The following is a 16,957-nucleotide window of genomic DNA, read 5'->3' on the forward strand; positions in this document are numbered from 1 at the left end:
TTTAATTCACTCGCTTCATGTCCACACAAACCGAGATTCACATGATGATAGATAGAGCGGCTTATTTCTATATAGATTACATAATACAAATCTTTTCATTATATGCCCCAAAAAAGTTGTTGAATTTCTGGGAAAATCCGCTGTCTGAATTGACTGAACTGAATGTGAATTGACCCAAACGGCACTGTTGCTTTCCCTTGCAGTGAAGCCACCCAGTGCATCACACTCTCATACTCCAGACAGGGGACTGCAGACACCATAGAAGAAGTAGAAGATGAGCAGGATCAAGGGGAGGTCAAGCTGCGGGGGCCCCGAGAGCCCCGACAGGCGGAGGAGTGTCAGGGTGCCGAGGGTGGCTCCTGGGTGGACGGAGAGCCCAGGGAGGAGAAGGAGAAAGACCTGGAGGTGGAGGAGGAGGTGGGAGTGAAGGACCAGGGCAGGGAGGAGAGTCCCTGGGAGGCCTTTGGCCCAGATGAGGGCCCCTCCCTCAGGCGGGAGGAGGCAGAGTGCGCCCCCTCTGCCCAGGAGAAGGACTTCACCACGGAGAGCGAAGACGGCAGCGGACGGCAGGACTACATGCAGACAGAGGGGCAGGCGGGGCTGCTCTACACCCCCGACACGGACGCTTCCAAGACCTCTGACGCCGACGTGCCTCCCAGCTACAGCAAGGCGGTCAGCTTTGACCGTCTGGAGGTCAGCGATGATGAGAGCGACATGGATAGGAAGAGGCTGATGGTTCTGTCCCCGGACAGCCGCTCACTGCGCTCAGACAGCAGGTCCGACCTCCTGCTGCCCTCCATGACCACCGAGCTGACCGCCAGTGAACTGCTGCTCAACAAGTAAGTCCTGAAACAACGGCAGTCTGTGCAGCATGAAGCTTTGGAGGAATCAGAATGGAACAGAATAAGAATGAGTTTATTTCTACAATAAGTGTACAGGAACGTATCTCAGAGGTATTGATCCAGAGCCATATCAATAATTCACTAGGTAATGCCTGGTTTATGCTTTGTGTAACTAGTAGGCAGCAGGAAAACTCACACCCATTTTCGAATTCGGCCTTCATTGTGATCTATACACCTGTAAAGTTTCATCATTGCATCTTGCACAGTTGTGATGCTACGGTGTTGACAAAATCTGTCCACAGACAGACAGACATACATATAAACACCTGGCAAAGTACTGCCTCTGTGGTTTTTCCCACACACACGCACGCACACACACACACGCACGCACACACACACACACACACACACACACACACACACACACACACACACACACACGACACGGGTGCGGGTGCGCGCACACACACACATGCTGTTGCAGCTGGTAATAAGGATTGGCTGAATGAAGAGGAAGTGGAATGCCACTTCCTCTTCATTCAGCCAATCCTCAATGGAGGTGTGTAGTCTAACTGGCACCACATTTGTTTCACTTTATGTGCAAATCACATATGCAGCTGATGCAACCACACATTTTGTCTGCAAATTAATGATGTAATTTTGACTTTTATTCTTACTAACACTCTGTCAGATCCGTTTTGTATGAAGCAGGAACAAGCTGCAGCGACACATTAAATCGTGTGAATTTTATAAGGGAATGGTAAACCCATTTGATAGACATTTCTGTCACATTTTAGAATCATAAAAATAAACATTGAAATAATCAAACACCAATTTTTGTTTAGTATTAAGGCAGTCAAAATCCCTCAACTCGTCTGTCCCTCTCCCCAGGATGTTTTATGATGATGAGCTGGAAAAGTCAGACAAATTCTACCGAGGCCAGCCTCTGGTCCTGCAGCTGTGCTACGCCCTGTACAACATGCTGGTGGCCCACTCAGAGATGGTGTGCTACCTGGTCATCATCATCAACCACATGGTCTCCGCCTCCTGCGCCACCCTGGTCCTTCCCATCACCATCTTCCTCTGGGCCATGCTGTCTGTGCCTCGGCCCAGCAAGCGCTTCTGGATGACCGCCATCGTCTATACTGAGGTATCAAAAACCAAGGAAAACACTCTCAGAATTTTGTTCGTGTTGTGATAAACCCACCCATCAGCTCCCTGCACATTAAAACAAACAAATACATATTTCCAGCTAGTATGCACCGGATACCTAGTCAAAGATGAAGGCTAAGATAACTGAAAATGCAGTACATACAGTAATCACATTGTAGTTATGATAACTTTTTCATGACCCCACAATTTCCTCTAGGGGGTCAATAAAGTGCAATCTCATAACTGATTAATAGTGAAATAATGACTGAATAATATCTATACAAGCACCTTGTTAGGCCCTAAAACATAATGCTTGATCGTTCAATAATCTGCCATCCATTTGTCATGTCGGTTTGTTTTTCACCACCAGTTCACCATCGTCACCAAGTACTTCTTCCAGTTTGGCTTCTTCCCATTCAACCAGAACCAGATCAAGAAGAATAAACCGTATTACCCTCCCAACATCATTGGTGTGGAGAAGAAGGATGGTTATGTCCACTATGACCTGATCCAGTTACTGGCCCTCTTCTTCCACAGATCCATCCTGAAGGTGCCACAGAACACAGAATATGGCTCTCGTTTTACACACATTTGTTCATTCACATAAAACACTGGCAGCTGATCTCAGAGATGGTGTAGTTGTGTTTAAAACTAATAATAATCATAATCAATTTGGAAGTTAGGCACCTTTGTGTGAGTGGACACATGCCCATTGCTACACCCCCTTTTGGCCAGTGGGCGTGGAAAGTTAATCAGTTCTACGTTGGACCATTACCAACATTCTACAAAGTCTTGTGCAAATCCTTTTTTGAGATATCCTAATCCTGCCCACAAACAGACAAACAAACGGAGGAGAAAACACAACCTCTTATCCAACTCTGTTGGCAGAGGTAATTAGCCCTTTAATGAGAAATGTTCTGATTGGGTTTGTTTGAGATACATTTTGACAAGGCCACTGCACTCCCAGTACCATTTTTACACACCCTGCATTTTTACTCCACTGTTCCATTTCCAGTGTCACGGTCTGTGGGACGAGGATGACCCCAAGCAAAAGAAAGGGCTCCTCCAACGGGACATGTCAGAGGACGAGAGAGCGAGAGACAAGGAGGAGAGTGAGAAAGAGATGGAGCCCGCCCCCTCGCTGACCCACGAGAGGAGAGGCTCCACCCACACCTTGAGGTCCATGAACTTTGGGACGTCTATAGATTCGGTGCACGTTCAGGTGCACCAGCCCCATCAGCAGACCTACCAGCGCCGCAAGAGCTCCAGCGGAGGCTCACACGTTTCCCACCGATCGGCTCCCTCTTCTGCAAGGTCCAAGAGAGGTAAAGGCTCTTTGCTTCAGTCTATTTCCTTTTTTATATACGTAGTTTTAAGATGTGAACAGACTGAACAGGAAAGTCACCTCCATCAAAAATTACCATTGGGGTGAACTTGAACAAGGCCCTTGAAAGGGTGTGTGTGGTAGTAGTTTCATTGTATGCATAATTATTAATCTTCTCTCAGTCTCAAGGTCAAATATGATAATGGGAATAGCAATAATAGTAACAACAACAATAAGAAATAAGAAAGACTTTTGCAAAACTGTTAAATTGCGGAGAATAAAACCGTAATCCTGTAAATTAAAGCCAGGAAGATAAATGGACGATTAAGCAATACATTTAGCCAGATACTGTGTGAATTTAGAAAGCTGATAGTGATATTTCCAGCCTTAGCGCCTCAGGCCTTACGAAGCCTCGGGGCTCAGATAACACAAAGCCAGACGGGCTTCTATTGACCTCTGGATGCCCAAAACCTCCCAGCTGGAGGATCTGAGGCTGTGTCAGCGACGTCCCCCCCCCTCCCCTCCCCTCTCGCCACGTCTCATTTACCAGTAGACATGTAAATGGTTTCCACAGGAAGCACCACTTCCCGCAACAGCAGCCGGAGGGACGGCAGCGAGGCCAGCGTCCAGCAGAAGAGCCGCAAACAGCTGATGGTGGAGAAGCTCAGAGAGCAGCTCATCAAAGGAAAAGTGTTCGTCATGAAGCGGTATGACGCACCATCGTTGGGAGTTCATTTGAGTTGAGGAAGTTGTGGTGTTTTTTCCCCTTAAAATTCCTTCTGCTCTAGTGGAGCAGCTTATCGGCCAGCAGTTGAATACTGTGGTTGGACTGGGAAGCGCTCATGTGTGAAAGTGTTTATGTGTATGGATGTAGAGGGCATTGCTCAGCAAGTCTTCTCTGGATGAATAAAGGCGTAAACAAAAGTAAACATGACATCGTCCCCTAAGTATGAAGTAGTCGAATCAGTGACCAGACCACGCCTCCAGTTTCATTAGTGGTTTCCGCCATTTCAAACTGAGGCATTTGACCTCTAATTAAAGCGTCCCCATCAAGATAATCAATATAGTGTTTATAAATGGCACAGCACAGTGCCAAAATGCATCATCCCTCCAAATTTAATGAAAAATCCTGTGAAGTCCCAGACATTTAAATTGAACCAGTGACTGTATAATATAAGGATGACGCGTCTCCACTGCCTACCGCTATGCAAAAGTGAAGCCAAAATATCTCGTTTCCGTGAGCTGCCATCTTGCTTGTGTGATGTCATTTGGAGGCCGAGTCTGCGCAGTAGAGTCGGGTTGAGCCCCCTTAATCCGTCCCGCTGTCTGACAGAGGTTTAAGAGTGGCTGTCACTGCTGTCAATCACTTTTTTAGGGGGGCTCATGGCCCATCCACTAACATGGAGGGGGCGGGATTGAGATGTTTTGGCTTCACTTGTTCACATTTTATACAGTCAATGGTTTGAACGCCCCCATCAGGCCAATCAGTGTACGGTAGTTAAAACAAAACACGGTGCGAAGATGATGGATCGTCCCTCCAAGGTTGTTAAAATCAGCCCAGTGCTGTGCTGTCTGAGATATCTCTGCTGGACAGAGGGTTTCAACACACGGGAGACAGCAGCAGCATAAACAAACAGCTCATAATATCAATGTTTTTTCATTCATTCTTGTTTTTATCCACTGTTGTTCTCTGTAGAGCCAAGGAGATCTACCTGCCCATTCGCCAGTTCTTCTATAACTTAATCCATCCAGAGTACAGCGCCGTAACAGACGTCTACGTGCTGATGTTCCTCGCTGACACCGTCGACTTCATCATCATTGTGTTTGGATTCTGGGCGTTTGGTGTAAGTTTCAAAATTAGCTGCCATGGAATACACAGACACGAAAATGAACGCTGCCATGAACAAATCCATTCAGCTTTCCTGATAAACTCCTTTGTCAGAATCATTTGTCGCACAATTTATACAAATGCCTCCTCCCTTAGAAACACTCGGCCGGGGCAGACATCACCTCGTCTCTGTCGGAGGACCAGGTGCCAGGTCCCTTCCTGGTCATGGTGCTGATCCAGTTCGGGACCATGGTGGTAGACCGGGCCCTCTACCTCAGGAAGACCGTCATGGGCAAGGTCATCTTCCAGGTCATCCTGGTGTTCGGCATCCACTTCTGGATGTTCTTCATCCTGCCAGGAGTCACAGACAAGTAGGAACTCAATCTTGAGTCCATATAGGAATATTATAAGACAATGAAACATGCCTTAAAGAACATTATGGTTATTATAAACCCATAGAAACACTATAACTCCATATAATATTATTATATGAGATACAATTAGTAAAAAAAAAAGTACTATGAGGCCAGTATTAAGTAGGCTACCACAGACAATGTAAGTCCCTATAATAATATTACGAATGATATTATGAGTGATAGCTCTTATTATAATTTGAGAAGTGTCCGTGTGTGTGTGTGTGTGTGTGTGTGTGTGTGTGTGTGTGTGTGTGTGTGTGTGTGTGTGTGTGTGTGTGTGTGTGTGCGTGCGTGCGTGCGTGCGTGCGTGCGTGCGTGAGCAGAATTTTTCCCAGCCACGGCTATGCCGTTTTACATGCGATTGGCCTGAAACTTTCAGGGGGTGTAAAGAGCACCCGTGCGGGTGACCTGACAGAGCCACATTTTTTAATTAGGTGATTGCCCTAATTACCTAATGATGTGATGACATCAGTGATGATGGGGCGGCTTTAGCTCAGGAGGTAGAGCGGGTCAGCCAATGACGCAAGGGTTGGCGGTTCGATCCCCGCTCCCTCCCAGCTGCTGTCGCTGTGTCCCTGGGCAAGACACCTAACCCTCCTTGCTCCCGATGGTGTGTAGGCACCCTGCCGCCATCGGTGTATGAATGGGTGAATGTAGACTATCTACTGATTGTAAAGCGCTTTGGATAAAAGCGCTATATAAATGCAGGCCATTTACCATTTACCATTGATGATGTCATTAGTGATGTCATCCTTCCTGGCGGGGGCATACGTTCAGTGATGATGTCATGAGTGATGATGTCATCAGTGATGTCATCTGTGATGATGTCATCAGTGATGTCATCCTTCCTGGGTGAGGCTATTACAGGCCAAGCAATGACGCGCGTATGTGACGCACAGTGGGCGAGCTGCAGGGCAAGCTAGTAGGGGATAAAAATACTAAACTACTATAAGGTCAATATAAACTCAGTATTGAGCAGCAGAGACTCTCTGTGACCCAGTCTATCTCTCTCTCTCTCTCTCTCTCTCTCTCTTTCTCTCTCTAGCCTACCTGAGTTGACAATGCTATTTTATGCCAGACTAGCTTGCTTGGCTTAATGGTGGACTATTGCCTACATTAGGCTGGCTGTATCAATGTTTTAATAGTGGTTTAATTTCACAACAGATACAAACAATGCAGAGGCTTAGGGCAAACACTCTCATGACCTGTCAATGAAGGCAGGTCAGGTAGACGTGTGCTGTTGCTGCAAGGTGCTCGATTTTGCGTTTCAACTGCATTGGCTGTGACAAGGCAGGGAGGGGCAGGCTTGTGCGCTCTCGCAGGATTAGAACTGACATGCAGTTGTCTGGTATTACAACACAACACACAAAATTAGAAAAAGAAATAGAAAAAAATATCTTGCAAAAAGGGGAGTGACCTATTTAGTCAGAGGCTAAAAGGGCAGCAGGTGCTTGAGCACCACTGAGATATATTTATATATTAGGCAGTGGCATTAAGTGATCACATTGCACCATTGAAGTTTTAAAGCTTTGAGTTGTCCTGTGGCAACATGTAGCCAGGATGCCCTGGGTTTGAATTGAATGGCCTGGGACCTTTTGCCACATGTCATTCCCCTCTCTACTGTATGTCACCTATCAAATAAAGGCAAAAATGCCCCAAAGTGAAGCAGACAATCACAAAGCCCATCAAAAACAAGAATGCAGAATGTGCAGAATGAGGGTGAATGAAGATCTGATGTAAAACCTTTGCCTTTTACAACTGGCAGGAATTACAGTAGCTACGGTACTCCTGCTTTAAGACGTCATTGGATGTGATCTTTAAAGGCTTGTATTATTTATAAATTAAACATACCAAAAACATCCTTCAGACACTTTTTCAAACTGTGTTTTGCCTCTGTCCCTCTTTGTAGGCGTTTCAGCGAGAACACAGTTGCTCAGATGTGGTACTTTGTCAAGTGCATCTACTTCGGCCTGTCGGCCTATCAGATCCGCTGCGGTTATCCCACTCGCGTCCTGGGAAACTTCCTCACCAAGAGCTACAATTACCTCAACCTCTTCCTGTTTCAAGGGTGAGTAACTCAATATATACGCAATATCTTCCCTCTAACTGGGCAAACATGTCCAGGGCAGCGGCCAGGTTGTTGTTAACGATTAGCTGCTGTTTCAAAAATAGACAAAGAAGGAGACAGACACAATCAGATTAGAATGATCTCACTCTTAAAATAATCCACACAAAAGGGGAAGTCAGCATTGGCAAACATGACTCCTTTTCCTTTGGACAGCATTTGTATTTGCAAGTTTTCAGCCATAGCAGGTATCTTTTTATTTATGTTATGTATTCATCCTTTATTTAAAGGATACGCCTGCTGTTTTTGAATACATGTCTCAGTCGACAGCCATAGAACTCATGCTGCTGCTCTGGATCCACCGGGCCGGCCAACTTTTTGCTGAAACAATTTAATAAGCCGGCTGTAAACATGTTTTCCATCTCAGGAAAGTAGTTCCGTAGCACCAAAAATAGTCGCCAGCATATTGTGAGCTGTATTTAAAGGTTTTGAGATTTGCAGCATAGAGAGTATCATACAACACTAGGGGTGTCACAATATATCGTCCCACGAAATTTCGCGATAGTAAAACGTCACGATATGTATCGTTGAGATGAAATCTCATATCGTGAATTTTTTTTTTTTTTTTTTTTTTTTTTTTTTTTTAAGTAGACAAAGAAACGTCTTTGTTTGTTGAAGTTCAATGTGTGGAAAGTAGTTCAGTTGAACAAGTCTCTGAAGAGACACATGAGAAGTTATACAGGAGAGAAACCATTCAATTGAGTTTCTGGCAAAACTGAAGATGCATAAAAAATAGACTAAGAAAAGTCTTGTTGTTTGAGTTTGAAGAAAAACTGAAGATGCATAATGAGAATTTATACTGCTGAGAAACCTTTTAGTTCAAAGTAAATCTAAGTGACGGTGTAACTCATTCTATTTCAAGATAAGCCTTATCTCCAATCTCATGTTTTTTCTAGTTGTTATTGTAATAACAATTTCCCACAACAGCATGTTTTCTATTTGTGCATTTCAAATAAAATACTACTTTTCCAGTCATATATTGTCATTATTCAAGTTTAAAAAAATATTGTTAAAATCGTATCGTATCGTATCGTTATCGTGAACCCAGTATCGTGATACGTATCGTATCGTGAACTGAGTGTATCGTGACACCCCTATACAACACACAACACAGATTTTTTTAAACACCCATATTTTTATAGGATAACTAAGATGGAACTGTTTCCCCCAGGTTCCGCTTGGTGCCGTTCCTGACGGAGCTGAGAGCGGTGATGGACTGGGTCTGGACGGACACCTCCCTGTCTCTGTCCAGCTGGATCTGCGTGGAGGACATCTACGCTCACATCTTCGTCCTCAAATGTTGGCGGGAGTCTGAGAAGGTCTTGATCATTATGGCTTTTGTCCAGTGAGGGAGTGGCACTTTCAGAACCACTCACACTTGAATTCTGTTGAAATCTACTTTTATTATCCATCAAAGTTAGCTTTTTTCTAACATTTCCTCCTTTTGTCTCGTGACCTTTGAGCTGGCAACTCGTAAGATCAAGAAAAATTATAAAATTGCATTGGTTGGACAGCCACTTTCTAGCTATAGCACGTTCTCGCTAGCAATGCATTAAAAAACAAACAATCCCAAACAATCTACCTGCAGGGGCAGTAACACACCTCATACACCACATACCCACACCTCACTTGTAACACATCTAAGCTGTTGTTTCTCTCTTCCCTCCACAGAGATACCCTCAGCCGCGAGGCCAGAAGAAGAAGAAGGTGGTGAAGTACGGGATGGGAGGGATGATCGTGATGCTGCTGATCTGCATTGTGTGGTTCCCGCTGCTCTTCATGTCCCTGGTCAAGTCTGTAGCTGGAGTGGTTAACACGCCTCAGGACGTCTCCCTCAAAATCACCATGGCCGGCTTCCAGGTGTGGGCACCCTTCAAAATCTGAGTCATAATTACATGAACGGTCCCATGATATTGATTTGATTTTTTAATTATTTTCACCTTCAAATATACACTGTGGACCAGGATAAGAATAATGTTCATAATAATTTAATAATTGATTGGATTTTCGAATTCTAACAATTTATATAGTGCCTTTCTACATACTCAAAACGCTTCACATGCTGTAACAGGGGAGGGGGGAAACTCAACTCATCCACCACCGTGTACTGTAGCAGCCACCTGGGTGATGCACGGCAGCCAGTTTGCACCAGAACGCTCATCATCTATCATGGTGGAGAGTTGAGGACTGAATGTGCCAATTTGAGGGATGATTAGGTGGCCTGTGGGAATTTAGCCAGGGCATTGTGAGGTTACACCGCTACTTTTCCGAAGAATGCTGATCTCCGCGGGCTCCCAAAATCGACAGACAGACACCGCCCACCCACCTAGGGGCCATCATGCAACTGTGTGCCATCGGCTCATACTACATCACAGTTGCTCGAGTGACATCACAATTGCTCAAGTGACATCACTGTTGACGTCGGCCATTTAATTCACCAAGGATGGGTGCAGAAGGAATTTAACCTGGTTAATTGGTGTTAACACATCACCAGACGGTCACACAATATGGGACTGACACAATAGACAAAATGTAGCTTGACCTCACATATAATATAGACAAGACACACTGTTTGACAGTAGACTAAACATAAACTGAACATTTCAAATGAATTCACATGAAATGTATTAATAAGTCATGTTCAGTGCTTAGCAGCGAAACAAAAGAACAAACAGAAATACGAAGAGAGACAAACACAAAAGAACAGTTAAAGAGAGACAAAAGCCATGGTAATGTGATCAGATGTTCTTGTTTGTCTGGGTATTGTGACTGCTGAGCATCTGAATGAGTTTGATGTTTTTGACTGTGGAATTGGGACAGCTGGAAAGTAGGTTAGTTCATTGCCGTAACCTAATTTTGCAGAAACAAAAACATGGATCCATTTTTCTAGGTCCAAAACTGAATGAAATGCCTGATTCTGGAGACATTTCTGGGGTAAAATATATGCTGTTCTAAATATGGCCTTCTTCTGATTTTTTGTAGAATTAAACTAACTTGTTTGAATATGGAATTTGTGTGAAAAGAAATTAGTACCTTCAGAAGTATATTTCTGACGTTATAACTACAGATTCTGTTTCTTTTCTCTTTTTTCCAGCCCATCTTCACCATGAGTGCTCAGCAGAAACAGCTGCAAAATGTGACTGAAGCCCAATTAAAGAACTTTTGGTTGTTACATTACGGTAACGATGTAAGTGCACTAACATCTTGTATACCTTTGAGACAAGACATCAGTTACATACTGGATATAAACTTAAAAACACCTGGCTAGCTGCATGATGAATGTACTGTAAATGTGTGGAGAATTATACTGCATTGAAAGGGATAAATACAGATATTTATTCGTTTATTTAAACAGCTCTTTATAATTATGACAAGCATGTCTCAAAGGACTGAACAGAGAACGAGCCAAAGATCGAACTGATCAACAGAATGATATAGGACAAACATAAGGAAGCAGAACAAAATACAAGACACACAATTCTAGCCGTTCTTGTCTCTATGATAAATGGCAATATGGTTTTGTGCCTGGGCCAGGAAGCCCTGCAGTGGCTGGAGGGTTACACAGCAGAAGACCTGGTCATTGCCGAGCTGAAGGGAAGCTCCAACTCCCTGTGGACCATCAGCCCACCCAGCAGAACCAACCTGATGGACATGCTGGCCTCCGAGGAGGAGTTCCCCATCACAGTGACCTGGTCCATTCAAAGGTACACAGCCAGCAGCAAACGACAAACATGTTTAGAGCCATAAAGTGTGCAGAGTCTACAGTTTGTTGTGTATCGTGCACCGGGAGTGATGTCATGTTATCCCCGTAGCATAGTGCGTCTAACTAATTATGTGAGAATCAAAGATGTAGACGTGTGCAAAAAAGTGAACTATGACCTCGCGATGATCACACCCACCAATATAGACAAAAATCAACTAGCTTTTCAGAAAAACATTGATTTAAGTTATACTTTTCCCCTTTATAAGCCCATATTTTCATAATACTTAAATCTGTTTGATACTATGCTGTATAATATGCATTTACATCATACAGATCTCTATCTGAAAATAAAAGAAAAAGGTAGGTTGATGCAGAAAAATGTTAGGGTTGTGCTACAACCCAGGTTTTACGAGTAAGAATGAGACTTAAGCTTCGAAAATCTTCGCTGTTTCATAAACTATTTCATGCATTTAACCGAATTTCCCACACAAAAATCCCATTGACTTTTACACGTAAGAGCTGGAAGTGCTAACGTCCAGGTCTTCCGGACTCATTCCTGCGGTAGCCTACTCTATTCCTCATTGAAAATATGGTGCACAGCTAGCTGCATGGTTGTACACTCGCTGGTGAAGAAAACAATTGACTAAAGTAAAAAAAAATGTTTTACCTCACTAGGCTGCTAATTTTTTGTAGTTCAGATGGAAAATGCTAATCTTAATTTCAGTGTTTTATGTTATTTTGTTGTGATGCAATCAGGAACCTCAATCTCGGTGCCAAGGCTGAAATAGCGTCAGGGAAACGGGTGACGCATCTACTTAACACCACAAAGCTGGAGCTCATTCAGCTCTTAAATGGGACCCGCCAAGAAGTGTGAGTACGGTATACTGGCTGATTATTCTCCCCATGACGGCCAGTCAAGGATGAGACGCATGTAAATTATGTTTTGTGAAACATAGAAGTTGCAACTTTATAAATGACATGAATTTATACAACAGGAACTTAGCCAACTGGAGAATTATTTGGAGGTAGAAAAGAAACACTTAACACAATTGGCTGGTTACTTCCGCCCAAGCCTAGTCTGAAGTATTTAGTTTAGTTTTAGTATTTAGGTTTTAAAATAGAAATGTTCCAATGGCATCCAAGAGTAGCCAATGACCAAAATAGTCATACATTCTGTCATTTTGTTACTTATGGATGGCATTATAGTGGGGGGGGGGTCCCCTTTTAGCTTGGGACCCCCTGGAACCTCCTCAAGGACCACTGGTGGTCCTCAGACCCCAATATGAGAACCACTGAGCTAGAGAAATTCATCACTCAGTAACTCACTCACTACAGAATCTGTATTTGTTTTCGTAGCATTCTGGGATACGATCTGTTCAGTCATGAAACTTCCCAAGATCTGGAAATCTCGTTGAATCTTCTAATTTCTGAATTGAGATTAGAGAGAGCTGGTGGTGTTACTAGTAAAACAAAATTACCTGCTACACTTTGAGAATTAAGCAGGACAATATAAATTAGTGCAAGTTGCTACACTGCCAACAAAGAGAAAGCCAATTAATGAGAACACCATCACCAAAATGTAAAACCACAAGTCTGATGTCTGTGAAAAATGTGTTCTACATATTGTTTTTCTTTTTCACTGTTAAGCTAAATAATAGGCTTGGACAAACAAAAGGGTTCAAGCAAGGGTTGTCACCCCAGTCTGTACCTGTAGAACACACTTAATATAGAAACAAGTGATGTAGAATGTGTTTTTCCTCAGTAATAGTGTGCTCTGCTCTGGTTCTCTGCAGGATCCTAACAGATATTTTCCCACGTTTCCTCCGAGCCCCCAGCGACTCTGATGCCAAGCCTGTGAACCAGCTTTATAAAGGTGAGCCAGTTATCTCTTCATCAAAAGCATTTAATGTCCGAGGCTCTCCGACTTACATGTGTTTTTTGTTTCTGTGTGGATTGGATGCTGCATGAAATTTAAGAGCCTCTCTCCAAAATGACATATCCACCATTTCAATAAAACTGGGACCTATTCTAAAAAGATTAACATTTTGAGTTGTTTTTAAGGGACAGAATATCTGTTCATAAAATATTGCCAACATTGTCCCCCCCCTCCCAAAAAAAAGATGGAATAATTAATGAAACCCTTCAAATAGAGTTGTAATTTTTTGTTGTGTTATCAAGTTTTATTTAGACTAAATTAGACTCCTTCATCCTTCATTTCTTTAGACGATAAGATGATGAACATAACTCTGTCCTTGGAGCGACACCACAACAACTCGGGGGAGATCCAGGAGTGGTGGATCGTCAACCAGACAGAACTGGGCCCGATAAGTAAGAGGGATGGCAAATACAAGTACGATGCGGGCCTGGAGGTCTATGTCTTCAGCGACCAAGTCAGCCCACCCAGCCTCGGCTTCCTGGCTGGATACGGGTATGTGGACCGACACCGAAAAACATGTCACTTAGGGAGAGGTGTTGCACTTCACCTGGGACTTGCCTTGGAGTGGCACATTCACATTGTTTACATTTTAGGCATTATCAGTGACCTGCAGTGAGTGAGATTGTAGGGGTTCAGTATGTTCACATTCCCAGATTGACCTGGCTGTCAAGCTGCCACTTTAACACTGTTAAACACTGGTTATTGGTTGGTAAAGTTATGACCATAACCCCAGTTCCATGAGTAATATGAGCGAGGTGTCTCGCCAGACAACCCTTCTTGCCTGGGCGGGCGAGAAGAGGTGGCTTATCATAATGCCGTTCACTCTCGCGCTGAGGGTTATGTAGGTGGGGACTACATTCCTGTTGTGTGGAGGGACATGTTCTACTGGCCAATCAGGATTGGCGGCGTAGTAAGATAAGGCTTCTGTAGGGGGCGGGGCGAAGGGGGGCTGCTTCCATAGCGACACACCTCGCTCATAATACTCATAGAACTGGGGGTATGGTCATAACCTTAAAGTCCCTGGAAACCAGAAATATTTCTTTATTATTTAGCATTTTGAGTTCATCACATCACAGGACCCTATGTTAATAAGCCACCAGCCAAATTTGAACGATGATGAACGTCGCAAAGTATATAAATTTAGGTTTGACAGTCATGGCAAAAGTCATGAGAATCAATTAGTTTTTAGAGTGTCTTTTCTCCCGTGGACTGTGTGGGCGTGTCCCGTCTGCAGCAGGGAAATTTCTCTCTCTCTCTCTCTCGGAGAGAGGGAGAGAAGGAGAGAGAAGATAAGAGAGATTGGGTGAGTGTGTGTGTGTGTGTGTGTGTGTGTGTGTGTGTGTGTGTGTGTGTGTGTGTGTTCGTGCGTTGCTCCGCGCATAGCGTACTGAGGAAGAGATCTCTGTCCGTTCTTTGCCCCACAGCGCTCGCTCAGTGTCTGTCTGTCTCCCTCCCACTTTGTGTGCTCTCTCTCTCTCTCTCTCTCTCTCGGGACTAGTGAGAGAGAGAGAGAGCAGCATAGCGCTCGACACAGCCTGGTGACGCGAGGTTACTCACACACACACACACACACACACACAGTAGGGCGGGTTGCGCGCGTGTACAAAGGACGTCATAAGCTCCTGCATTTTAGCACCTCGCGCACTGCTCTCTTCAATGAGGAAGTACCTTGTAGAATCTTGTAGAAAAGTGTCGATTTTAAGGCTTTGGGTTGAAAGTAATGTATAATAATTTCAGAGGCACACAATTACTAACATAAGACCCTAAATAACATAGTTAGAACTTTTTGTGGATTTTGGTTTCCAGGGACTTTAAGTTTTCTTGCTCTCTTGCTTTTACTGTGATATCACAAGTGCTTTCTCCACCTATACATATAACCCACGTCCATTCTCTATGGGTTGTGGAAGGTCATTCTGAGAAATTTAGGACATCACAAAATGAAGTAGAAGTAGACAACGCATACTACTGCTATATATACAGGATAACCTTGTAAAAAGCTGTCTCAAGTTCAAACTAGTCTAATTCCATTTCTCTCCACCTGTCTAGCATCATGGGCCTGTACGCCTCGGTGGTTCTGGTCATTGGCAAGTTTGTGCGCGAGTTCTTCAGCGGCATCTCCCACACCATCATGTTTGAGGAGCTGCCCAACGTGGACCGCATCCTGAAGCTCTGCACCGACATCTTCCTGGTGCGTGAGACGGGGGAGCTGGACCTGGAGGAGGACATGTACGCCAAACTCATCTTCCTCTACCGCTCGCCAGAGACCATGATCAAATGGACACGGGAGAAAACGGAGTGATCGCTCCCGCCCCGTCACCACTGACCGATGGGACCGAGTCAGAGCTTTGGGACAGGGGGGGGCCCGTGGTGCAGTGGGACAGGGGGGGGCCCGTGGTTCAGTGGGACAGGGGGGGGCCCGTGGTTCAGTGGAACCGGGCGATCGGGTCACGCGGTCGCTAAATCGCTCTGTTGGTGTGAGCGGCTGCTACCGCCCCTGTAAACCCGCTGTGGGCGCACAAAGAAGCCGAGGACTGACTCGGTCCTTGCGGTTTTACTACTTATCAGCTCTGATGGCAGCGGTACAGCGTTAATTAAGGGCTTCATTAAGTGCACAATAATAAAGACATGAGCACAAACTCGGATTTTCAACTTTCTCCTAGAGAAATTTTCAACTGGAACTCTTGGATTGTGGGGTTGTGCAATATTGGGCTCTCGTCCTCCGAGACCGGCTGCTTCCGAAGGATGAGGATGGAGCAAAGAGGCCGGTCCTTTTGTCAGAGGCTGCGAGAACCACTCCCGAGGCACAATGGAAAAACACATTAATAGACAATCTTTACTTGCCTTATTTTGTTTGTATGAAGAATTGAAACTGTCAGTTATCAGCTGCATATCTTTCTCAGGAAGAGCTGTTTTCACCATGAAGAAGTTAACGCAGAGATTCACTGTGTATGTTCAAATGTTCAGAGTTGACGTGTCGGTTACTTTACTATATGTAGGCTTTGATGGATGTAAAAGAATATAAGATAAAGGTAGAAAAATGATGAGAACTATTTAAGTGGCATGAAATTTAACGTGGGTAGTGTTTAAAAAAAATAATCCGGTGAGCTGGACTATATGCCTGGTATGTTTGCTGCACAGTTTAAGGCTGCACTCTGAGAAGGTGGAGGAATGGCTTTGGACAGCTCTCCTCTTGATAATCATATTCTGCCTTGTCTCCAGGCTGGCAGTCTAAAGCCCGGGGGAGGGCTATTTTTGAATCAGGGTATCATGTGCATCAAGCGGCAGACTCTTGCACATCACTTGTGAACCTCTGGCTGTTTTTAACACTCAAACTCATGAACACTGTGGCGCCTTTCAGTCAGCTGTCAAGAGGAAGAAAGAGCAAACAAAGAAAAAACGTCACTTTTGCTCACTCGAGGGGCTTAAACATGAAGCCCTTTGGTCCAAACTATGCATTAGAGGACATTGTAGCATGAAAGAAAAAAATCATTATTGTCATGACTAATTTTCATTACATGTACATACCATTTTAGGGGAGGGGTTGGGGTGGAATGAAATGTGAATCTGTACCTGTATGTTAAGGCAATGTGGTGTGATAGAGGGCCAGAGATCTGCAAATAAAACATCTGGA

At 44.3% G+C, this 16,957-nt stretch overlaps 1 protein-coding gene across 1 annotated transcript in view; it reads left to right on the forward strand.

The window, feature by feature from the left end:
• Positions 1-15,625, forward strand: part of piezo2b (piezo-type mechanosensitive ion channel component 2b) — a gene marked incomplete at both ends in the record, with an annotated part of 97,204 nt that extends 81,579 nt beyond the window's left edge. The window contains 16 exons of the mRNA XM_083659220.1: positions 204-839; positions 1,734-1,992; positions 2,365-2,544; positions 3,010-3,319; positions 3,893-4,025; positions 5,015-5,162; positions 5,303-5,517; positions 7,472-7,630; positions 8,859-9,006; positions 9,359-9,547; positions 10,782-10,874; positions 11,222-11,391; positions 12,147-12,260; positions 13,184-13,263; positions 13,614-13,818; positions 15,373-15,625. Of these exons, the coding sequence (XP_083515346.1) occupies positions 204-839; positions 1,734-1,992; positions 2,365-2,544; positions 3,010-3,319; positions 3,893-4,025; positions 5,015-5,162; positions 5,303-5,517; positions 7,472-7,630; positions 8,859-9,006; positions 9,359-9,547; positions 10,782-10,874; positions 11,222-11,391; positions 12,147-12,260; positions 13,184-13,263; positions 13,614-13,818; positions 15,373-15,625 (3,292 nt within the window). The remainder of the gene's footprint in view (positions 1-203; positions 840-1,733; positions 1,993-2,364; positions 2,545-3,009; positions 3,320-3,892; positions 4,026-5,014; positions 5,163-5,302; positions 5,518-7,471; positions 7,631-8,858; positions 9,007-9,358; positions 9,548-10,781; positions 10,875-11,221; positions 11,392-12,146; positions 12,261-13,183; positions 13,264-13,613; positions 13,819-15,372) is intronic.
• Positions 15,626-16,957: the final 1,332 nt, after the last annotated feature.

This window comes from Poromitra crassiceps, assembly GCF_964638095.1.
Source record: "Poromitra crassiceps genome assembly, chromosome: 23".
Taxonomy (NCBI): Eukaryota; Metazoa; Chordata; class Actinopteri; order Beryciformes; family Melamphaidae; genus Poromitra; species Poromitra crassiceps.